The sequence below is a fragment of the Tympanuchus pallidicinctus genome, unplaced genomic scaffold (genome assembly GCF_026119805.1).
Source record: "Tympanuchus pallidicinctus isolate F22 unplaced genomic scaffold, pur_lepc_1.0 scaffold3, whole genome shotgun sequence".
NCBI lineage: Eukaryota > Metazoa > Chordata > Aves > Galliformes > Phasianidae > Tympanuchus > Tympanuchus pallidicinctus.
The window spans coordinates 59,965,898-59,990,512 of NW_026294747.1; the positions used below are offsets into that span (position 1 = coordinate 59,965,898).

The 24,615-nt window shown below is 40.6% G+C and overlaps 1 protein-coding gene across 2 annotated transcripts in view; it reads left to right on the forward strand.

Annotated features, from left to right (window-relative positions):
- Positions 1-24,615, forward strand: part of MINDY4 (MINDY lysine 48 deubiquitinase 4) — a 67,899-nt gene that overhangs the window by 34,156 nt on the left and 9,128 nt on the right. The window contains exons 14-16 of one of the 2 annotated variants that reach the window (XM_052695042.1): positions 13,250-13,313; positions 13,479-13,640; positions 23,047-23,227. In XM_052695042.1, the coding sequence (XP_052551002.1) occupies positions 13,250-13,313; positions 13,479-13,640; positions 23,047-23,227 (407 nt within the window). The remainder of the gene's footprint in view (positions 1-13,249; positions 13,314-13,478; positions 13,641-23,046; positions 23,228-24,615) is intronic. The other variant, XM_052695043.1, reaches the window with a different exon arrangement.

A 24,615-nucleotide genomic window follows, 5' to 3' on the forward strand; every position in this document is an offset into this window, starting at 1 on the left:
GCCCATCAAGAACTGATCTGAAAAGGGGTTGCAGGATCATGAAGCCTCAAAGCTTTTAGGTGATGGAGCACCTTCCTTAGAGCAGTCAGATCTGAGGGCAGGTGCTTCCCACATCTGTGCAGATGGCAGACAGTGTGCACTTGTGATCCTGCCAAATGGAAGGATGGGGTGAATTGCTGATAGGCAGTTCCTATCTTTTTGCTTTGTCTGACTGACTTTGACTCCTATTCCCTGGATCCTTGATATTCTCAATGTAACGATCTGTCTTGCTTATCTTCATTTACATTCTATGGACGTATTTACTTTTAGGCACCTTTCATGCTCAAACAAAAAAAAAGAAAGAAAAAAGAAAAGAAAAAGATTGTAATTCATTTACTTGCATCCCATGTCTACCTTAGGATGAGATAAATAATCTCTTATAATGCTGTTCTCTCCGTTACTAACAAGACAGTTTAAATGACCTACTCAAGTAGAGGCTCTACACCATGAAAGTTGTGTAGTCAAACAAATTCAATAAATGGGAGGTGAAATGCAGTGTTCATAAGGCAAAGCATTATTTAGGATGAAAAAAGTGTCTCAACTATTCTAACCAAGCGATGGGCTTTTGATATGCTGTTATGTAAAATGGGAGAAATTCTGGCACCATTACTAGTAATTCTCTGAAAATACCACTCTTGTTTTCTATGACAGCCAAAAAAAAGAAGGAATGCATTGGGAGTTGAGGTGATACGAGAACATCATAAAACCTCTGTAGGGTATTTGCAGAAATGTAGTCTTGTCTCACCAGGTTGCTCACCAAGTAACACAGTGGAACTCAAACACATTGGAAGACATGAACTGGAAAATTTCCCTTTCTTCTGGAGTCACCATCCTGGAAGTGTTCAGGAAATGTTTGGATGTGATGCTAAGGGACATGGTTTAATGTGGAAATATTGGTGGTAGGTGGATGGTTGATCTTGGAGATCTCTACCAACCTTGGTGATTCTGTGATTCTGTGAGTAGCTTTTGTGCGAGCGCAGATTAATTCTTTTCTCTGTAGTATTGGAAAGGGACAGCTTGGATGTCATAAAAGTATAGAGATCCTTGATAAGGTTGGACAAGGAATAACATGATTTTTTTGCAGAGTCCAGATGTTTGACTGTCATGGAAATGATCACACCTTGTGTTTAAAGCAAACTGTGCTACTTCTTCATCCGCAGCACAAGTAGCTTCCAGTGCTGGGAGATGAGGAAGCTGGCAGTATGAAGAGGTTCACGTAAATTTAGACAAGTGATGGGAAGGTGCAAGCTTCCCTTAAGCCCTCCCTGTGCTCCAGTTTTCTGTTCTGCCTTGATGCTTGCTGCTGCTGGCTGGGTGCTGGGTTAGCCTGGCTTTGGCCTGGCTCTGTGCTTTTTACATTGCTGCTGATCTATTTATTGCAAATGGAAATTCCAGGCTTCAGCCAGCTCTGTCGGGCAGTTGCTCTAAATCACTGAAACTCAAAGTATTTTTATGGAAGGGGCACAGACAGCCAGGAAAGGCAGAGTTTTGCACTGCTTTGTAGATTTTGTTAATGAGTTTGTCATACTCTGCACGCTAATGATCAGCATTGGTAGAACTGATAACGAATGGCCAAAGAGGAGTGAGAATTCCTGAGGAAGTTGCTCAGAACGTGCTGTTGTTTCTGGTACAGGAAGGAATGCTGGTCACTAACAATTGTAATTGTAATTTTTTTTTTTTTTTAAACAACCAGTGATGAAATAAAAAAACATTGGAGTTGTTAGACGAGCTCCAGGAGCTGATCTTTGTGAATGTGAAAGATACTTACATCTCCATCTTAAGAGCAGCAAGATATTTTCCATGCAGCTGGGAAGGACTGAGCCAGAGCAGGCAGTGAGCTTACATGGATACCATCACATCACATCTAGCCCTCTGCACCTTCTGAATGTGCTGATCAGTTAAAAAAGCTTTGGTATATTGGGATGTGGCTGTTTTTTATCTGCTCTTCCGAAAGCCCTTAAATGTCTGCCTCTTACCAACCAGAAACGTTGCCCATTATCACTGCCATAATTTGCTTGATCGATGTAATAACTTCACTGAATAAAATTCTCTTTACTAGAACCTACTAGAGCTAAGGAAATGCCTTAAATTCCCCTGTGGAAAAACAGTGTATTGCCATTTTCAAGCTACCTTCATGAAACTAAGTAGAGCCTTTGCTGAAGTGCAGACCTGTGCTAAGCACAAATATGCTGACCACTACAGTCAGAGCAGTGTTTGCAGTCTGTTTCGTTGCCTCCTGCATGGATACTTTATCATTTGCTGATAGAAGATGGCAAATGCAGTGCTGCAGTCAGCACTGGTCACTTGGTTATCTTTTCACTTTTTTCTCTCAAGTGTTTGCGTGAGAATAAAGAAAACAAAGGCGCTATCTGTAAGGAAAAGAAAATGCAGTTGTGCAAGTTGAGAGGCATTCGAGTGCTTTATTAACATTGGCCACTAATAAACCTAAGAAAATATGCACCAATGCATATTTTCCTTTTTTGTGATTCCGTAGCTCTGTTAACTACCCTGCTGTAGCCTTTTCTCTTCCAGAAATGCGTACAGACCCATTTCAAAATGATATGTGCTGTTCTCCATTTGTGAACTTAGCAAGTTTTGGTGTTGTCTCTTTTTTTTTTCCTTTCTTTTTCATGTTGTTCATTTTTTGGGTTGTTTTCTCTTTGTTTGCTTTGGGTTTTCTTTTCAAAGGCTGATGCCTTTTTATTTAACGGGATAATGATTTGATTGCTAGGCCTTATGGCATCTAGTAATTCTGCTCTTAATTATTAGTAATTAATCTTATCTATACATTAACAAATCTTTTACTTACATACAATTTACACACATACATGCTAATCTTTTCATGCATACAACTTTACATACAGTTCAAGCTATGTTCTCTGTTCTTGAGTGCTGAGTTGTCCTTCCTGTGATGCCATGGGCTGCAGTCCCTCTCTGGCTATGCAGAGCCTCTCTCTCCAGCATTTGCAGAACTACAGAGCCTTCCTAAATGTACGTTGCTCATCTTAAGAATCTAATTTTAATTGCTCAGAAGATCTTGGAAGAGTTTTGCACAGTTGTCATTATTATGCCATGCAATGTGCTCAAACTCACTGTGTGCCAACTTGGCTTCGCTTCTGTAAGTATTTGGTTGTGAGTTGCATGCCAATAATCTTCCTGCTTTGGTGCATTGGCAAATTGTGTATGTATGTAAGTATTTAAATACAGCAATTTTGTCTCCACTTTTCCTGTCTCTGTAGTACAGCATTTCCTTGTGAGTTGCACTGTTATATATGCATATCTACACTATGTATAGTATGGCAATATCTATGAATTTTAATAAAGATCAAAAGCCCTCTGTCAAACAGGGAGAAAGGCTGAGGCCCAGAAAGTGAGACTGTCTTTGCTCCGTTAGACACTTTTTTATTGAGAGAGGAATAAGACAAGCATCGTTGTAATGATATGAATGAGACATTTTCTTCTGTATCCTTGCCCAGCTCTATCATTGTGAAATAACCCAGATTCTGATCTGTTACTTTACACTCAGCCTCTTCCAATCACATAGGACATAAAGAATAAAGCGATTCTGTGTTGGCACTGTGGGTGGAACAATAATCCTCCGCCCTCGATCCGTTTTCTTTAACAGACACCTTTTCCTGTCGCAGAACTGATCTCTAATTTAGAGTTCCCTTAAATTGCACCTATTCCCATTTCAAAATCTTCTCATTTAGTTTTGCTGGTGACGAAAGGCTGGCTGTGAAATCACCATTGGCTTGCCCAATGGCAAAAGCAATTCCAAGTTCACATAAAAGATCTAGTCGCATAGGTGTACTCTGTTCTTGCTGGAAATAGGTATTTTTTATGAACCTATTGAAAAAGAAACAGTTTCCCCCCACTTGAGAATGCCTGGAAGACCATCAACAAGGGGAAATTACGTGTGTGACCAGTTTTCATTCATTGCTTACTGTTGTGTAACATAAGTACATGTCATCGTGCATTTCACCACTTAGACTTTTGGTGTCGGAAAAAGACAAGCAGTTCTGTTTAAGGGAAAACAGCCATTAATTATGTTGCAGTGCAAAATACTAAGCAGCTTGACCTCTCTGAAAAATACACATTGGACGTGTGACTGTTTGTGGCTTTACAATATGGAGGAAGCATGAGAGTAGATTTACCAAAGGACAGCAAGCAGGCGAGTTTGTTGGGATCCAGTCCTTGCTAGGGAAGACACCAGTCCTTGTTTCTCTGGGTAAGTGAACTTCTGTAGCTGCTGCTAGAGAGATTGCATGCAATTGATGATCACTAGGATCTTTCGTGCCTTTGGTGTTCTGTTGTGTGAATTGGACAGAGGTGTTTCAAGCTGAGCATTCACTGGACAAATATTGGCTTTATTTATGTGGAATCTTAATGAAGCACAGATTTCAGCTCCATCTGCTGAGAAGCAATAAGCTAGGGAATGTGCTTGATGGAAGTTCCTATTTCTTCTTCAAAGAGACAAGAAGGGCAGTGTAGTAAGTAAGACAGCCTTAACAGTGTTGGAAGGAGGGTGAGGGACTGAGGTCTGAAGCTGTGATTCAAAGGTGAATATGCAGTGGAATATATTGATAAATGAACTGTCACCTTGGAACACTTGGGAGAGGGACTAAGAGATAAAGCCAGACATGATGGTAGAATGGGATTTTGCAGACAAGCTAAAAGAGAGTAGGGTGTGACTAAACAAAAACATGCACATGTGTCAAATAAGATCTGGAGATAAGGAAGATTTATATCTGCTAGATATGGAACGTATCCCAAGTGGCAACACAACCACTAAGGCAAGAAGGATTTGAATTAGGCTGGAAGAAGTTTGCTGCACTGAAGAAGAGAGAACAAAAGTTACTGATAGGAAAACAACAGCAACAAGAAACTGAATTCACCAAAAATGGAAGAACTGAGAAAACAAAGCAAATGTTCTGGGTCTGCACATTCATTCTGTCTGACATCTCACTGTGTAAGAGCCTGATATATTGGGAAAAAAATTAAAAATGAAAAAGGAAAAGAACTGGAATATGCACAAATAATGAAGAGACATTTGACTCTTCACTCCCTGATAAGAAAATTTGGGAAGCCTGTAAACAGCATGGGTCCATAAAACAGAAGGGTGGACACTGCAGAGAGGCAGGATGTTTGGTGTGGATATGCAACAGAAAGAGTTCTTATGGTAACAGGGGAAAAGTCAAAGAGAATTATTAGCTAAATTGAAAAAAACCACACCTTAGCACCATCAGAATAAAATCAGTTACTGGTGAGATGATGAGCTTTTTGCATTTGGTATCACGCCATATGAGAAGTCATTTACTAATGTGATGACAGGAGATATTTGAGGAATGGTATGGATGATAACAAAAGGTACTCAGAAGAGACTTATCAACGTGGAGAAAGTTACTGATAAAATTCATCAGTGATCAGTCTGGAATTAAATTTCCTTCATATTCCTTCAGTGATGTTGGGAAAAGGGAGTGGTGTGCTATTGAAATGTACTGATCACTCAAGGCTGAGAGATGCTGGCAGTACAGGGAAGGAATCAGGCTCTAAAGAAAAGTTGGCTCAGCTCTGTGAATAGCAGAAGAGTTTATTTTAACTGCAGAAATTACACGGTCGTGCAAACAGGGGACTCTGCTGTTCTATGGGGGTTCATCAGTTGTAAATGGGAGGATAAGGAGTTGAGAAGAGTCCTGGAGCGACTGGAGAATGACGTTGATCCAGTAATAAGAAATAGCCTTGGATTTGCTCTTAGGTGGTTTCAGTGTAAATAGTTTGAGGAGGAGGAAGAGTAAAAGGTTGTGCAAGGTATTTACATGTCCTTGCTGGAACACCATCCACCCATAAATGCTGGAAGAAGTGTAGGTGAAGAGAAGAGCAGGGGAATGAGAAATCTGTCTTATAAAAGAAGAAAGTTTATCTGTTGTGGCCTGAAAAACAAGTTTTGAGACAGGACGTGGCTATCTTCTGCAATATGGGAGACAACTGGGGCTAAGGGAACAAGAAGGACTGAGAAGCATTATTTGATTCAAAGAGCAGCATTAAGACAATGTGAAAAAGCATCCGTAACTTAATAGATTACAAGCAGATTTCAGGTTCCTAAGCTACCCCTGTGAAAAGTATGGGAAGCCAAGAAAGCCACCAAGGAATGTTATCTGTGAAAGAGACTGAGATGGCCAGAGTTTATCAGACAGATACAGAGAACATCATTTTCCTTTCTTCCCCTTGTCTGCAACTCTGCTTTATCCCAGCTGTAGTCCATATCACAGCTAATATAAATTGCTCTGGCAAGTTTCTGAGATGTGCATTTAATAAGACTGTCTGTTTAGGATTAAAGGTCCATCTAGCTTGTTACTCCATCTTTGAGAGTGGAAAGCTGTGGCTTCTGAGGGAGACTATGTAAGACATGGGGTGAATAGAGGGCAGTAATTGTGCTGGTGTTTTCTCCATCTTTCTGATGGTAGGTAATTCAGAGACTTCCAAAGCTGGCAGTTGTATCCAGACTGTTTGTTTATTATCTCTTGATGAACCTATGCTCTATGAACACAGCTAAACTTTTTGGAACCCTTTGATTCTTTTGGCCTCCGTGGCACTCTGTGGCAACGAGTTCCCCAGTGCTGTGTGCCCTATGAAAGTGTCCTTCCTTTTTTTGTTCTTGAACTGCTTGCCTGGTAGTTGTACAGATCATTGCCTGGTTCACGTTATGAACAGCACTGTGTAAATGGCCCTTCTTCATTTCCTAATCACTGAGAAATTGGTCCTCTGTTGTACATCAGTTGTCTCCTTTCTTAGTAGAGTGGTCTGTGCAGTCACATCTCGTAAGAAAGCCGCTCCATTTCTTGGCAGGGATTTCTTGCCTGCATTAGAAATAGTGTGGCCAGCAGGAGCAGGGAGGTGATCATCCCCCTCTACTCAGCACTGGTGAGGCCGCACCTCGAGTATTGTGTTCAGTTTTGGGCCCCTCACTGCAGGAAAGATGTTGAGATCCTGGAGCGTGTTCAGAGAAGGGCAACGAAACTGGTGAGGGGTCTGGAGCACAAATATGAGGAGCAGCTGAGGGAGCTGGGATTGTTCAGTGTGAGAAGAGGAGCTCAGGGCAGAGCTCACTGCACTGTGCAACCTCCTGAAGGGAGGCTGTGGTGCAAAAGGGTCTGGCCTCTTCTCCCAGGCAACGAGCAGGACCCGAGGAAACGGCCACAAGTTGCACCAGAGGAGGTTTAGGATGGACATTAGGAGGAACTTTTTCTCTCAAAGGGTGGTCAGGCACTGCAATGGCTGCCCAGGGAGGTGGTGGAGTCGCCGTCCCTGCTGGTGTTCAAGAGGTGCCTGGATGAGGACCTATGAGAGATGGTTCAGTGCTTGTGGCACTGATAGGAATGGGAGGGTGGTTGGACTGGATGATCTTGCAGGTCGTTTCCAACCTTGTGATTCTGTGATTCTTCTGGACCTCTGAACTTTTCTGTTCTGCTCTGTCTTTGTGCAGCCTGACCCGCCATGAGATCGACTCACCTATGCTGTCCTTGAAGTCCTCTTCTGCATTCTTCCAAAGTAACATTTTCTCTTATAAAAAAAAGCACTGCCGAGGAAAGCAAGAGAGGGAAAATGTAAACTAGGGAAACCAAATGCTTAATTTCTCTTGAATCACTGATTTTATGACTTAATGTGTGAGCGTTTGTGCATTGCTTTTAGTTGGCTTGTCTGAGCAAGGACAGTCTCTTGTTAAAGCTGGCTATGGAATGTTCTTATTTCTATAGCAACTGTATTTCTCAGCTTGTAAACTAAAAATATATACTCAGTCTGCCCACACTACTGGTGTATTTGTGAGCATGACTTATCTTTCCAAACTTTGGTATGCAACGACAGGATGGCCATACCCAGGCCATAGGAGGCTCCTTTACACTCACCAAACAGGGAAAACACATTTCCCAGTATTTTCCTGTGCTCTACAGATGATCTGAGGTTCTGTAAGTTAACATCAGGACATACTAGTTCACAAGAATCACAAGAATCACAAGGTTGGAAACGACCTATAAGATCATCCAGTCCAACCGTCTCCTCATCACCATTGCCACCACTAGTACTAAAAGTACTAGTATTAGTTTCTCCTCCTGTACTGAAATGTAAAGAGTGGTTGGATGAAGACTGTGCATCCACCTTCAGGTATAAAAAATTGGCTGGTCCCTATCTAACAGGCTTTAATAATTAGCTAATATTAGCTTTGTCATCTTCCCAGTCTTGTCCGTTCCCTTTCCTTCAGGAAATCACAGCAGTTCAGAAATGAATGCTTTTGATTTTAGGGGCATAATGTGTGCCCCTAAATACAAACTTGAGGGAATGGCCTCAAGTTGTGCCAGAAGAGGTTCAGGTTGGATATTAGGAACAGTTTCTGCTCTGAAAAAGTGGCCAGGCACTGGAATGGGCTGCCCAGGGAGGTGGTGGAGTGGAAACACTTCCCCACATGGGAAGTGTATCAGAAATGTTTAGATGTTGTACTGAAGGACGTAGTTTAGCGGGCAAATGCTGGTGGTAAGTGGATGGTTGGACTGGATGATCTTGGAAGTCTTTTCCAACCTTGGTGATTCTGTGATTCTGTCTTTGAAAAAGTCTCCAAAGAAATGAAAGAAAGAGTCAGTGTGATTCTACTACAAAATAAGGCAGTAATAAAAACACAGTCATATTTTTGCCAAATTGAAGCCAGTGCCCTCTTGTACTGCGTACTGTCCTGCTGCATTTGCTAAACATAAGCTCACTGTGGTTAAAAAGGATCCTGGTTTAAAATCTTTGCTCGATGTGTTCATCTCAGAAGGACGTATTACCTTCAAGATGAAGATAATTTGTTTCAGAAAATGGAGCAGAGCGTTGAGTGCTCTGATGGCTTCATTGCTTTTCACATCAGATCTGCCCCCTGAAACACAAGCACTTCCTATACGGCGTTAATGCCCTGTATCAGCACATCTGATGGCTCTTACTGCATTTCTACCTGAGTACATTTGCATTTCAAGAACTTTGTGGAATTACCAGGTAAGTGAAGAAGGTGACAGAGACAGAACGGATGCCATCTCCTTCATTTTATTTTTTTTCTTAACAGAGGGGCTCTTCCCTTCTTTTTTAAACACTCGTTTATAGCCTTTGCAGTGTGCCAGTATTAAAAAAAAAAAGAAAGAGGAACACTTACACAATAAACCCGTCGCCCATCCTGTCATTTTTCCACATCCCCATTGTAATTATTTGAAATCCTTGTGCTTGAAGAGGAGTTTTTCTCCCTCCCAGCCCAAATTCTATTTTGGGAGTAGACTTGTAATTGTGTGTTTGTTAATATAGCTGTCTGTTGCCATGAACAAAGTGAGGTCACCAGTTTTCAACTACAGCTTTGCCACGGAGTGAAGGGCTTTCAAACACTTCCTTAAATGTACCATTTTTTTTTTGCTTTACATCATTTCATGTTGTTCTGCTCTTAAGGTGCTGTCAATCAAAATGATATCAAGGAAAAATATCATTAAAATAGCATATTTTGATGGGCTGGGAGTTGTACTGCTGTCACATCTGTCTGTGACTTTTCTGTTTAATACACAGCGTTCAGATGTTCTCCTTTAGAGACTTGGCAAGGGTTTTCCTGGAACTATGTTGAGAATTAATGCATATGTACCATTTTAAGATGTTTTATTTACCTCAGTGTTATTTTTTTTAAAGCTCATTGGTCGCATGTTATGTTGTATTGTAGCATCCAGAGCTCAAAATGTTTATATTTTGAATCTGTATTTATGCACTTTTAAAACTTGAGTAGAGTCCAGCATACCACTATAACTTAGTTTATCAGTGCTAAGGCTCATACTGCCTTTACAGTATCCTCTGATTGTAACCGTGCTGCTTTCTCCCATCTACCCTAAACTCCTGAAGGTTTTTTTAATAGTTTGTATGTTCTGAATTAGATGAATGGATTGAAAATGTGAGGCAAATTTCTGATGAATACAAATTGCCACAGTTACCTTGAGATCAGCAGGTTGTGTCACCCACCTTGCTGGTGATAGGAGGACGTTTGGATGGCCTTGGAGGTTCTTTTCCAACCTTGGTGATTCTATGATTGTATGGTTTTAAAGTGAGACAGGGGAGGTTTGGGTTGGACATGAGGAGGAAGTTTTTGAGCCAGAGGGTGGTGAGGCACTGGCACAGGTTGCCCAAGGAGGCTGTGGATGCCCCATCCCTGCAGGCATTCAAGGCCAGGCTGGATGTGGCTCTGGGCAGCCTGGGCTGCTGGTTGGTGACCTGCACACAGCAGGGCTTGGAGCTGGATGAGCATCGTGCTCCTTTGCAACTCAGGCCGTTCTGTGATTTGATGATCTGTACATCTCCAGTACTTGAAACTCTAATGAATTGCATTACCTTCTAATAACTGCAAGTCATCAGTTTCTACAAGGCTGAAGACAAGCACAGAAACATAAACAGGGCCATGGAGGAAATGAAATTAATAATACAGAATCACCTTTTTTTTTTTTTTTTTCAGATATTCCTACCCTAAAGCCACCAGCATTAAAAACAATGAAAATAAGCAGACTTTTAGCACTGTGTGTTTTTGGTTGATTTCTGTCACAGCAATATTTCCTCTCTTGCTGTAAAGCAGGCAGTGGTTCCAAAGACAGATTTGATTGCAATGAAAAAAAGGTTTAAGCCTTATTATGGAAGCACCTCGTTCCAATTTTAAAAAAGGAAAGAAAATTTAAGAAGAGATCTTTTTAAAAAAGCAGTACAACATTAATAGATTAGAGGGAGATGAGTTTTGCCATATCAGTTAGGTTCTTTGAGCATATAAAAATATGTCCACTCATTGGTCAAGACATTAGAAAAGTTGGAAAATGGAATTCTGGCACAGCTGAATGGAGAATTCAGCCATTGAAGGCATCTTTGCAAGAAGCGAAACACAGCAAAGGTTGAAACCAAGTCTTCATGGCCATTGAGAAGTGTGTTAATCTGTGTATGTTAAACTGATGTGAGCTCTAATGGAGTGATCTGAAATTCAGCAAATATCAATGTCCACTTTTTGGTTATGAAAGATCTGGCTCAAGAACTGATGATTCCTATTGAAGATACTGCCTTAGTGTATTTGAACACATTTATTTTTAAGTATTTGTCCAGGAGATGTTCAAAATCAGCATTTTTATCTGTCTAATTGAGTGGTTTCAGACTACAGTCCTATGAGTTGAGGCAAAGGCCACCACTGGGAGCCAGCAGTCAGCATTTTTCCACCTCACTCCAGTTAGATCCACGTACTAATGCTGACTTAAAAGTCTCATGGCTTAAGTTTAAGTTTTCTCTTTGAATGTAATTTAGAAATTAGAGATGGAAAATTCCACACAGGGACAACACAGAACGAGCAGCACCCAATAGCCAAGATACCAGAGCGAACAAACGCTTCCCATTTTCTTGTCATCAGTGGATCTCTTCACAGCCTAGCAGAAAACAAAACACGTTGTTGTAGTTATCTGATGTCTTTACAATGCACGAAGATCACTTATGCTTTTGGTAAGCTGATGCCTTTTGTCGTAACAACAAATACACCTGCAGTGATGTTGGTAAGTCTTTGGGGGGAATGAATCATCATCTTGAAACGATTCAGAATGGATGTAAATCACCCAGCTATATGCCTGATGTTTGTTTCCTCATCAGCGGAGATGATTTGAAAGGCAGATGTGCTTCTCCTTAAAAATCTGAGATACACCTCTAATCTCCCATATTGTTTGTACCTACAGATGAAATTAGAACTTCCTCCTATTGTCCTTCTCTTGTGTCCCATCGTCCCTAGCTGACGCATATTGTATAGTCTGCTCATTTCAAATGAGGCAACGGCATTTTCAAGATGAAACTGTTTCTCAAACTGAGAAATGGCTGAAATCCAAAGATTATTATCGCCCCATCCATTCCTCACAGTGTTGCATGGGAGAATTTTCTGTATCGTGGACACACTTTCTGAGGTCTTTGCTTTGATTTCCCGCTAGCAGGAGAGATGATTGTGACACTTCTTTATTTTTGTAATGAGGCTAACCTGTAAATTATCATGAAAATTAAAAATAAAATGAGAATTGACGGCTAAGACAAATTTGTCTTTAATCTTCTTTTCAAATTTCTTCACAGAGCATCTATAGCAATATTGAAGGGAAAATTCAAGCTAGCTCTAGCGTAACCAGATAAAATTAACTGTTGCTTTATAGCAAGCAACGCATTTTCTTTTTTTTTTTTAAATAATCATGCTAATTAGAAAGGACCGTGGATATTAATGTGCACAGGAGACTTTGCAAGACAAACAAGAGGCGGAAGGCTGTATGTATGGAGAATAAACCAGTTTTAATTGATGACCATTCAGGCATTCTTTCTACTTTTATATCCCATATAGGGATATGTGAAAGCAATTGAGATCAACAAAAGAAATAACTTTTTTATGAAGCACAGAATTAATATTTTTTTTTTTTTTTTTGCCATAACTGAGAATTTAGTAGCCTGTTTGTTCTCCAGACCAGATTAGAAATTTATTTATGTATAGCATAATTTTTGCAATTACATTACATCTGTATGATAAAAATGGTCACACTTACAATCTTCATGTTTTTGAGCATTGGCCAATAACGAATCTAATAATTCCAGCAGTTATGGGAGAGAGAAACTGGTTTGGGCAGACACTACTCCTTAAGGATCAGTACTGCAATTTCACTGAGTTCTCTCTTTGGTTTCAGAAAGCAGAAGATGGGACGAGGTGACAGGATTATAAATTTGTACACCCGCAGACTTTTTCTTTCTTCTTTTCATGGAGAATATAGTGCACAGATAATAATATCATCTTCAGTGTGTGGGTTTATCGCAAGGGTTAACGACAGGAATGACAAATACACTCATTTTTCAGAGCGTTGTGTCTTGCTTGTAGTATAAGGCAAACTGCCCAGTAGTTTTTAGCTGCTTAAGTTCTAGTTTGTGGTGATAATGGCTTTTCTTTTCCTATACAGCTGCTTTCTTTGTTCTAGATCTCAGTAAATACTGCTAGCTACGGCTTTAATTGATATCTATCCTTTTACTCTATGTAAAAAAAAAGCCATTTTGAGAAATGTTCCAAAATGTAAAGTTATATTCCTATTGGAGAAAAAGTATTTTTCCTCCCCAGGATTTAGACATATTAAATCTTATGAGAAGAAGCAACCGTGTCTGAGTATCCGCCGTTCCTTTCCAGGGTGCGCAATGACTTCGACGTCCTCACGAACCGGCTGATCGGCAGCCACGGCTACTGCACTCAGGTAAGGGAAACACGGAGCCCTGGAGGTGCTGTGTGCCTCTGAGAGCTGTGCCACAGAAAGCTGGTGCTCACCTCTGGGAGGAGATGGCATTTCTCACACGCACACACGTGCACCTTTGCGCCCGCGTTGGAAGAACTCAGCTTATTTTAATTACGTCGCCAACAGGAATTGGTGAACTTGCTGTTGACTGGCAAAGCTGTGTCCAATGTTTTCAACGATGTGATAGAGCTGAATTCTGGAAATGGAAACATCACCATTCTGAAAGGCATCACAAGCCGCAGTGACATTGGGTTGCTGTCTCTTTTTGAGCACTATGACGTCTGCCAGGTATGTTTTCCATTCTTCTGATTTTTATCCAAAAGGGAGCAATTAGTAACTTTAAAATTGGCTTGGAATGAGTATAGAAAGTAAGAAATTATGAGCTTCATTCTGCTGCCCACTCAGATGGTTCCGGAGCAATTTCCAGATGCCCAAAGGCAAAGTGTGGTAAACTTCTTTTAGTGCTGGTGGTGGCGATGGTGATGAGGAGATGGTTGGTCTAGATGATCTTGTAGGTCGTTTCCAACCTTGTGATTCTATGATTCTATGATTCTGGATGCAGGTCCTGTGTCACACAGCCCTCTGTAAATGGCTTGGGCAATCTCTGAGCATCTCAAACGTTCTGTGCCTACATGTTTTTCTAGCTGATCTCTTGCAGTGGCAGTCAGCTTGCTGGCTAACATATTTCTGTTTCAGTATCTGCTGTTCCCCTGATTGTATTCACCAAATCTCTGCTGATTACAGAGGAGTTGAGGTGCCCAGCTCACACGTGGGTGCTTATATTCTGGTCATGTAAACATAACAGGCTGTATGTGGAGCTGATGCTTACCTTAAGTGTTGGTTTTCCATTAGTTTGTGTGACTAGGAGCCAGACTGATTGCATCATCTAATTCATGCTGGAATGCTGGAGGTTGTCATATTGTGTTAGAAATAATAACAGACAATGGATGTAGCTGGCAACAGAATGGGAACGTTCCCTTTAATATGTTTTTGAAATTAATATTTTAATTGTGTTTATCATGAACTGAGAAAGATTAAAATTTAAAAGAAGCGACAGCCATTAATTTACCTCTGGAAAAACTTGCGTGAGGATTTCTCTGATTTCTCCATCAGCAGATCTTATCATCACGGTGGACATCTTTCCTAATGACATATTCTATCTAAAACAGACAGTCTTGTGTCTGATGCTGGGATTTTCTTTGAAGCCTGTGTTAGATGCTGGATGAGATAACTGTAATGGTCCCATCTGGATTTGCCATCAGTGCTTCCATACGAATTGGAAGGTGATTAGCAGAGAGTCTGTTTGTACTTGTCTAATATAAATATGTGTATGAAAACAGAGTTAGATTTTCACTGTGTTTCCCATATGGCTGAAAGCAGTTCCATTTTCCTACTACTGAGAATTCTAATTCCTCTTACTTTTAATTAATGCAATGCTTTACATCATTTACAAGGTTATAATCAGGCTTAAATTCAGTACATAAAGCATATCTCAACATTTCCAATTCGGACTAATTTGGAGCAAACTGAAGTAAAATTAAATTAGCTTCAGTGGCTATTTCAAGCTCGCTGTCCTTTCCTGTAAAGAATGTAACACTTAAAACCTCAAATAAAAAGGTTTGCAGTAGCATTTTTTCCACTCTCCAGTGAGCAAAGCGACTTCTAAATAGCAAGATGGTCATTGAGGTCAGTGCAGCTAAGAGCTATTTCTTTCTCATCTAAGAGCAAAATAAAAAGTTGCTCAGAGAATCAGACACTGTCTTCCACTCGCTCTGCAAATTATACAGTGGAGAGGGTCCATCCTTCCGTCTGGATTTGGGAGAAGGGATCTGTTTTCCAAGCCAAGAGACTCTTAATCAGCTACAGAAGCTCCAGTACATGTTGTCTTCCCTTTTTGTTGTTGTTGTTGTTGAGTCTACACCAGTTAGGCATCTGATGCCAATTGTCACACTTATTATTAAGAACAGCTGTGAGCATTGCAGTTCATACATCTGGGTGCACATTGCATGGCCTGACTGAGGGCTGGGCACTCCAGTTCCTGCTGGAGTTTAGCTTCAAGCCTGGGCAGTCCCTATCACAGCTTTGGTGCAGGGGGCCACATTCTGCTTTCTGTTTCAAACCTACTTGTTTCCGAAATCAAATGGCACTGATAGTTTGCTGTGTTGGAACTGGGAAGAGAATTTGCCTGCAAGTCTTTCGAGTGGACTGTTTTCTTCCTCTTTGTATTTCAGTAAGTAGCTCCAGCCTCCAATTACATTGTGGCTGTGAGGATGGCTGAAACCAGAAATGGAAAAGAACTGTAATTTATCTTTTTTTTTTTTTCCCCAGGAGTAAGAAAATCCTGAGCATGATATATGGTGAATCATGGACATTAGAGTTGGAAAACTCCCTCTAGGTCAAACCCAGCCGATTTCTCAGGGGATGATGCAGGATATTTTTGTGTCCTGTTGCAAAGCAGGCTCTCTTTAAAAAACCCCTATTCATTCTAGTGGTTGGTAGCCCTGCACATAGCAGGGGGGGTTGAAACTAGATGATTGTTGTTGTCCTTTTCAACCCAGGCCCTTCTATGATTCTATGATTCTATGATTCTGTGATTCTGTGATTCTATGATTCCATAACTCTTGCCATCAGATAGCCACTTATTGGTTGATTGTAGTGCATCTAATTATGACTTTGCCTTTTTTCTCACGTGTCTACTTTAGAATATGAGGAAGCACAAAAAAGGATTGTACCTCTGTATGTGGAGATTGTGGTGTTATCTACCATACAGCTTGTGCTTTGGACATACTTGCACATGTTAAACCTGATGGTCCATTTACTTAGTTTCCTCTGATTATCTTTCCTCCTTCTAATCCAGCCTTCCCCCAGAACAACTAATGGCCATCTGCTAGACATTTGTGAGCTGATGCAACAGTCGCAACAGCTTTTTCAACAGCTCATCTTGTCCAGAGCTTATTTTTATTGCTCTCCTGTAGACTTCTTCCTACTTACCAATGCATTCATTAAGAGATACACAAGATTCCAGGCAGTAAATCCACACAGGAAAATATTCTTATATATTTCATCTCTCTTGTCTAAAATATGGGGTATTCATATACCCCACAGTTTTCTTGGCATATCTTTGGAGCTGAGAACACCGTGAGGGCATGAGAACTGAGTTAATCCTGTCAAATGTCAACAGTAGCAAATAAGAACAAAATGATCTGTCCCTTTTTCACCCATGATTCCTGAAGAATCCCTCTGTTGCTGATCCAGCAGTCTCTTTCAGTGAATCATGCTGCATGTGTTATCTTTGCTGATGGGAAAAACGTGTGCTTCATGTCATTTGTCTGGAAGTGTTCATGTCCAATCATCACTCCTAGTCCTACCATTACCATGTTCATTTTAGCCTTTGTAGTGTAATTACTTGTTGTGCATTTTTTTTTTTGACAATGACAGATGGATTTATTCAATGCAATTCATATGCAAACATTTAGTTTCATAGTGAAATTCCACATTTTTATGCAAAAAAGCTAAAAATCCGCACTGTTCCTTCTCTGTAGGCAAGTCACAGATGTTTGGATTTCTTCCTTTGTGACAAGCCTGTACTCAAGCCACGTATCTTAGTTCCACCTGATCCTACATATTGAACTGAGAAGACTTCATTCAAATTTTGGGCTTTCTGCTATTTTTTTAACGCTCTATAAATTGATGAAACGTTTTTAAAAGCTGGTCAACCTGCCTAAACCTGGGCTGGCCTCCCTCTGTCTGCTGGCTGGCGGCATGCAGCGGGTCCGTAATAGTCTGAGGAACTGTGTGGTTTCTGCAGCGGGACAAGACCTCGGGTAAAGAAGCCAGGTGCAGAAGTGTGCAGGACCAATGCAGAGGTGACATGGGAGGAAAGTCCCTGCTTTTTGCTCAGTCCTTGGCTTTGCAATAACGTTTTACAAGGGAGGTGATGGATGAGCAAAAGGCAAAGCGCTTTTCTCTGGCTCATGCAGTGAGCTTGAGGTTCAACTTGAGGAAGGTACAGCTCTTCTGGATGTCTGCTTTCATGGTTTGTACAACACTGGCCGATTTGGCCTTCTGAAATGCTTTCTGAAAGCACTACAGTATGCACTGTTACACCTCCTAAGGTAAGTATTCGAGGCTGCTCAGCTCTTTTGGATGAGGACTCTGATTCTTCTAGGAGTTGGACTAAATGCTCCTTATGGGTCCCTTGTAATTCAGGATATTCTGTGATTTTTGGTCTTCCCTGCTCCTGCTGCTAGGCAGTCCTGTTATCACAGAGAAGCCAGCTATCTATAGGTGACCTCCCAGGCTCACCATATTCTGATTCCTGACAGCATCCAAATCCATGCATCAGCTGTCAGCATTTCGAAAGAGTCTGCTTTTTAGTGTTCATGTTTCTGAAAATGAAGAGAAAACAGTGTTGACAAAGAAATTACAGTCATTTTTCCTGTGTCTTTTCAGAAGGAGAAGGAAGCATAAAAGAACAGAATTTATCCATTAAAATTCCACATATGGGAAATATTATCTTTGGTCCTTTTGATGAAACCAGCACAAGCTGTGCTATAACAAGACCTACTTGAATTATTAAATTCAGCACACATGGTCTGTCTTCTGGCACCTCACCTGTTTATTTGCCCTGTGGAACGTCCTTCCTATAACCTCCTGTGCTGGGAAGTATGTCTGCTAAGCAGGAGCCTCTCTCAGTCAGATGGACTGGATTCAAGTCAGGTCATTGGTAAGGTTGTGGAGGGGGAGGGATAGAAAGAGTTTTTTAACCATCTTGTTTAAGAAAACATCAAAAAAGTAGGCATTTGCAAAATGGAAGCCAATGGTTGGTTTTATTTTCTGCTTATTTTTCAGTAATGGGTAGGCAGTAGACGTTGCACATCAATGGATGCATTGTGCAGGTGACTGCTATTATGCAAGGCATTCATGAGTGCCACTGTGGGCAAAAATATGCGATACGTTCAGTTTGACTGAAGCAAACCTGACAAAGCAAAGAGGGATTTAGAGTGTATTCTTCATTCCTTTCTTTTAAATCCCTCTTTCTGTCTTGGAAATGAAATTTTCTTCAATGAAGTCCTATTGTCCTCCTCATGGACATCTTTTTTCTCAGTAGCCAGTCACTGTTGCTGAAATATTGGCATTGATTTCTTGTCAACGTGCTGCCAAATAAGAAACGATCACAGCAATTTTATGTAAGACTGTAAGACAAACTTCACATTTAAAAGAACTTTGCATCGTTTGTTAAAATGCAAAACAGAAAATGTTAAATCAAATACTGTCCTCCTATCTGTTCATATTGTAGATATCTGTATTTTGGTCTGCACTGATCCCATCAAACTTTATCTCTTCTTCCTTGATTTTTACAGAGAGCCAAAGCCTAGAGGCCAACCCAAATTAGGGGGCCAACAAATGGATGTTAAAGTGGACTGAATCTTGACCTATCTTTGCCATTTTAGTAAAGCAACAGATTGAAATTAGTATAAATCCCTCCACTTGGCCTGAAGGAATGGCAAAGTCCTGAAGTCTGAATGAGGGGGTGATTTTCCCTCAATGTTACTTTATTTGGTGGGACATACAAGAAAAGCAACAGAATGGGGCAAGGATAAAGGAACAATCTTGAGGCTACCTGGCACCTTTTTGCCTTACTGCAATTGCTGTGTTCTCTTATAGACCTAAGTAAAAAAATCAGTGCTGCCCAAGTCTTTTCTTTCCTTTGGTCATCCTGGGACTGAGCACACATCTCTTTCAGTTCTTCTCCATTAGTTACGTACTTTTTTCCCCCAAATTCACCATCAGAAAGGACTCAAAGCTATGGAAAATATCTATGACTCCCATGTATCTGTATTTTTTTCTTACTACTGCTAATAAATATCTGGCTAAAAAAATGCTTCAGTCTCTGCCTGACCTGGCATAGCCACTAAATTGTGCATAGTCTGAATGTCAGAAGTTGTGAACATTAATTTTATGTCTTAATCTAAAATTAAAATTAAGTACATATTTAATGAACATAAACTTGACACCGTCCCTTAATAACATGCAATGATAGCATGTAAGTGTAAATGGAGATGTAGCAGTAATATGGTTGACCTGCTGTTCTATTAATGGTGGTGGAATGGGTCATCTGAGTTAATTGTGTCCTCGATCACCCAAGCACTGTTATAAGGGTGTCTCTTTTTACATCATTGACTTCTCTGTCTGAACACTGTTGGAACATTGTTTAATGTTAATTCAAACCAGCAGAGGCCATGGCAACTGGGGGAAAAGAGCTGTCAGAACAAACTATAGGTTGCTTGTTTGTTCCACTTGGTATACATGTGACAAAAGCCTTGCTCAGTGAGGAAATCATGTCTGAATGGGGCAGTACCATGCAGTCATGTTGGCAGCTACATAGGAATAATTCTCCTGTAGTAAATATTTGTGTGATTTAATTTCAACATTGTGCAAATACACACTGAAGTCATATGTGGAAAAAGACCACCCGTGGTGTTGAAAATGAACCTTCTGAAAGGGCTTGCTTTAGAAAGGTTGACATTTTCCAAAGATGAGGATTGTGTCTCTGAAATTTATGAGCATTCTTACAGGATTTGTAAGGGATACGATTACTGTTCAGTGAATTCTCCTTAGGAATTGGAAACATGCAATACAAAAAGACATCTTACACATTCCCCCTCTTAATTTTTTTTGCCTTGGCAAAGATTAATGAGCAAGCTTGAAAATAAATATTGAATAGTAATGCACTATTATTCTGTAATGCATTGTGATACTACAAGAAGCTTCTACTGTTCTTCAAACTATAAGACAGCCGATGAGCCCTTGATGAAAGTAATGATATTTGATTAAACAGATTCATGCCATGTACTCCTGATTTGCCTTTGGAAATCAGTGCTGCCAGTGCATTTGTAGGGCACTTGCTGGAAGGTGCATGCTTCAAGTCAGCTTAAGTGGTTTTGATTCAGATCACGAGATACTCGTTCTTCAGTGTCCTGTGTCAAGCTCCTGTTACACTCCAGGTTTGTTATCACCCAACAACCTGGCCAGGCAACTGAAGAAGCACTCACCACTGAGCAGGTGGGCCAGTTAAATGGAGACGTTCTTTTCGCCCACTCAGCAAGTGATGCTTGAAAAAGTAGGCAAGAGAATCCTCACAGTGAGGGTGGGGGGCTGCTTTGTCCACCCTGATGCTCATAAACGTAAGTGCAATGTTGCTGCACAGCATGATCACTATGTGCATGTATCAAAGACTACAGGACATGTATAATTTACTTATCACCTCATTAAATGGAGGTATGTTTAAGGAAGACTACTCCCACCTGTCTGGAGTTCATGGGCTGTTTCTCAGTTTATTGTGTATTTTTCTGAGTTTTGTTTGAACTATTTTGCTGATGTAACAGAGACCTCGTGTGATGGGGAACTGATAGAAGATGTCTGTAGTTGTCAAAAGGCCAAGGAGAGCCTGCAGAAAACATGGCACATACTTGTATGAGGAAGGATGAAGAGGCATGGGAGTGTTTAGATAGAGCAAAGGGAACATGTGACACTGTTAGTGGTTGGGCTTGGGTGTTTGTTTCTGCGTGGCAGATGCACGTCAGGAGATAAAAGGCAATAAGAGAAGGGAGTAAATGTGTTTGAAGGATGTAATTCCTTGGATTCGGGCTGTTATTAGACTTCACTATGGAGTCTTTGCTCATTAAATCTTACAGTTCTACTCAGCACACTGTTGTATGGGAAGAAAAGTCATCTCAGAACTGAATTTTCTGTACAGTTAAATTGGAAGTGAGATTAGAAACAGATTGAAGTAGCCAGCTGCTGGGTGGACCACTGCAGTGATGTCTGGGATTGCTGCAGGCCATGTCTGGATGCAAAACTAACCAAGATCAAGGCGTGGATCTGAGAACAAATGGTTGTGAATCCGTGGTTGTATGTATTTTCTGAAAGTTTGGAAGCATGGTGCTCAATTTCATTGTATTACTTTTTGTAGAAAGAAATACCCATGTAGCTTGAGGAATGCTGTAGGATAGGGATGCTGCTTATAGCCATGTGTATACAAACCATTCTGTGCCGAGTGGACTTAAGGCTGTGAACAAAACCTGAACTTGTTTTCTCTACTGGAGTAGGAATAGCTTGACTTAGCTGGAGGCCCCCAGAAGCTGATGGCAGTAAAACAAAGTGGTAGAGGTGTGGGGGAGAAGCACATCAGGAGGCACTGGCCACTGCTGGCACACAGTGTGATGTTAAAAGCAGCATCTGATTCTGAGCTAAAAGTTCAGAGTGAAAGCAATGCAACTGAAATGGAGACTTCTCGTTTCTTATGGGAAATGAGGTTTGACATGCAACATTTTGATATTCCCATTGTTGCTTTCAAGTTGAGGGCCTTGCCTTCTTCTGCTAGCGTTGTGATTGAAAACTGTGCATATTTGGAAAGTGTTCCTGCAAGACCTTACTCATCTGAACAGCTTGTCCTGACTTCAGTGGGATTGTTCATGTGAGTAAGAGTTGGGGTGGACGTCTGCTTGGAAACAGTCCTGTATCTCTCTAATCCTTTTTTGTCGAACGTTGTTTGATGAAGCTTACAAGTTACTTTAGCAGACATATATGGGAAGAAAACATGTTATTTTTTTAAGAGAAGAGTGACTGTTCCCTTTTGGCTTTGATTTATCAGGATAATAGAATGTGGATGTTTGTGCAACTGAATCTTTTCATCCATTGCCCTCTAATTTGCCATCTTTTGTTGCATCTGTGTATTTCCCTTCTTGATAACTTGTGTTATGAGTGTTTTTGTAAGCTTGTAAAAAAATGCAGTACATGGAAGCCAAGAATTAAAAAACAAAACTGTTGCATAAAAGCCTGTTTTAAATAGATACTGACAGAGCAATGAATCAGGCAGGAGTTACTTAAGTAGTGAGTAACTGTTATCCGGCATCAGAAGAAATTATCATTTGGGAAGATAATTTTGTAACACTTCAGATTTAAGTTCTAAATCTTAATAATAAGAAGGATATGTTCCTTATGCCTTAGAATGCTCTTTAGGCTTTTCATTGCAACTGCATATTTATTGGCTTCTGCTTTTTAGTGCTGTACTGCATGACCTGTATTACAGAGGCAGAAACTGATGTTGCATTTTCCTGCATGTACACTTGGACGCTTGGCTGCCATCCCTTGAGTTGCAGATCTACATCCATCCCAACAGTGCCACGTCTGTTTAGGAGATAAAACACAAAACTTCAGGTGGAATAAAGATGGTTGTACACAACAACCAGCATGGCAGTGATTCTGTCATGGATTAAGACAGTGGCACGCAAAGGAAAGCGGTAGCTATCTCAGAACTCAGTAGTGTCATGTGAAGAAAATACTACATTTTACTGACTGACTTCAGGGGAGGCAGAAATCTCCCTGACTCTTTTTATATCAGCATCCACCGTGTTTCAGAGCAATAGATGCATCCCTGTAGGTATTCAAGCATATATACGTATGTCTGCCTTAAAACATAAATCCCATTAGGAGTGATAGAGATGAGTCTTACAGCTATTTCAGAGGACAGTTTCTTCTTATTCTGATCATTTGGGATGTGATCTTGTTTGCTGTAAGGGTACTACAGCTGGATTTTGTCACCTATAATCAAGGCCAGATACTTGCTTTGAACCTCTAAATGACTTACCAGGTCTTTCCTGGTCTGTAATCTTCTGAATCTTTCTTTTAGGTCGGTTGTTACCTGAAGACTCCTAAATACCCAATTTGGTTGGTATGCAGTGAAAGCCACTTCAGTGTGCTTTTTTGTCTGGAAAAGGATTTACAAGGAGACTGGAAAACCGAGCGGAGGTTTGATCTCTATTATTACGATGGCTTGGCCAACCAAGAAGAAGAAATACGATTAACAGTTGGTACGTACAGTGCAGTGACTGCATCTCATCCCTTGCGGTGGTGACTTCGAAAAGAAGCATCCAAAATTGCATGAAAAGTGAACAAATTGATGATGGTATCTGGCATTACGAGAGCATTTGTGAGCCTGTTTTCTGATTTCCAGAATTAGTCTTGATGTTTCATTTGGAGGTAGATTTCTCAAGGCAGTCAGGAGGACAAGCCCTCGGAAGGGCATTTTCCTCCAGCTGTTGCTATGTGTTTTCTGCAGGCAGAAAGTGCAAACCCTCTGTTCCTCAGCACTACACACATGGTAGTGTGAGCAGAGCAGGTGAGCAAGGATTGAATCCTTGCTTCCAAATCCAGCTGCTTCAGAAGATGGCCATAACATCTAGCAAGGACAGACCTGCTTGTGAGCACGCTTGGAAATACGAGAATGTGAAAGATCTGACTTGTTAAACACATTCTTTCAGGAAACCATGTCAACTTATGGGGTTGCTTTTACAGAAGTTGTGCTTCTTGAACTGGAAGACAGTTGGACAAGCAGTATTCTGATGCTAAAAAGGCTTCATTTCCATATTAAGATATTCTTGAGCACTAAATTCATATTTGCTTATGATAGCCTCCTTGTCCTTTGCTTTCCATCCATCGCTGCATGTATACAACCTAATCAAACTCCATCTTTATCTGAAGGAGACACTCTGCTGAAGTCCTCTCTTAAAAGCAGCCTGTTGGTGTTCCTTGTTTGCACTGACATTGTGATTCTTGGACAGGATGAGTTACACACAAGGGCTGCATATTCTAATTAAGGCCCTGTGGCAAAGCAGTTGGTATGATGGTGGCTCTGGAGGCCTTTAATATCTCATAAGGTTTGGTAGTGAATGCTGTAGCCTTTCTTTCCTCTTATTTTGATTAAAGTCCTTGACTTTCAATTGTAGCCATTGCATTATATGTTATTTCTGCAAATTTCTCAACCTCCACAGCACGTTGCTGCAAAATGGTTCCCACACAGTCTGTCCCAGATACAGGAAGATTTATTAAAACAGATTGTACAAAAAAATCCCTATATCTTCACTTGGAGACAACATATTGTAAACATTAACAAGTTATCATCAAAACAATAACCATTACCAACAATCTCACTATTTTCATAGGCTAATACTTTTTTTATTCAGCCTTTTTAGGCCGAATGTTTTCCGTGATTTATTTATTTGGCTGTTATATGTTGTCCATATAAAAGAAGTAATCTCTTTTGATTTTAGTCTGTGGATGTGTCCCTAGGCTTGCTGTTTTCAGACGGTCCGAGGGAATTGCTACATGCTCGTGACCGTAAGCAGAGGATTTCTCTTTCAGGTAGAAGGATTCTTTCCTTCTTTCCTTCTTTCCTTCTTTCTTTCCTTCTTTCCTTCTT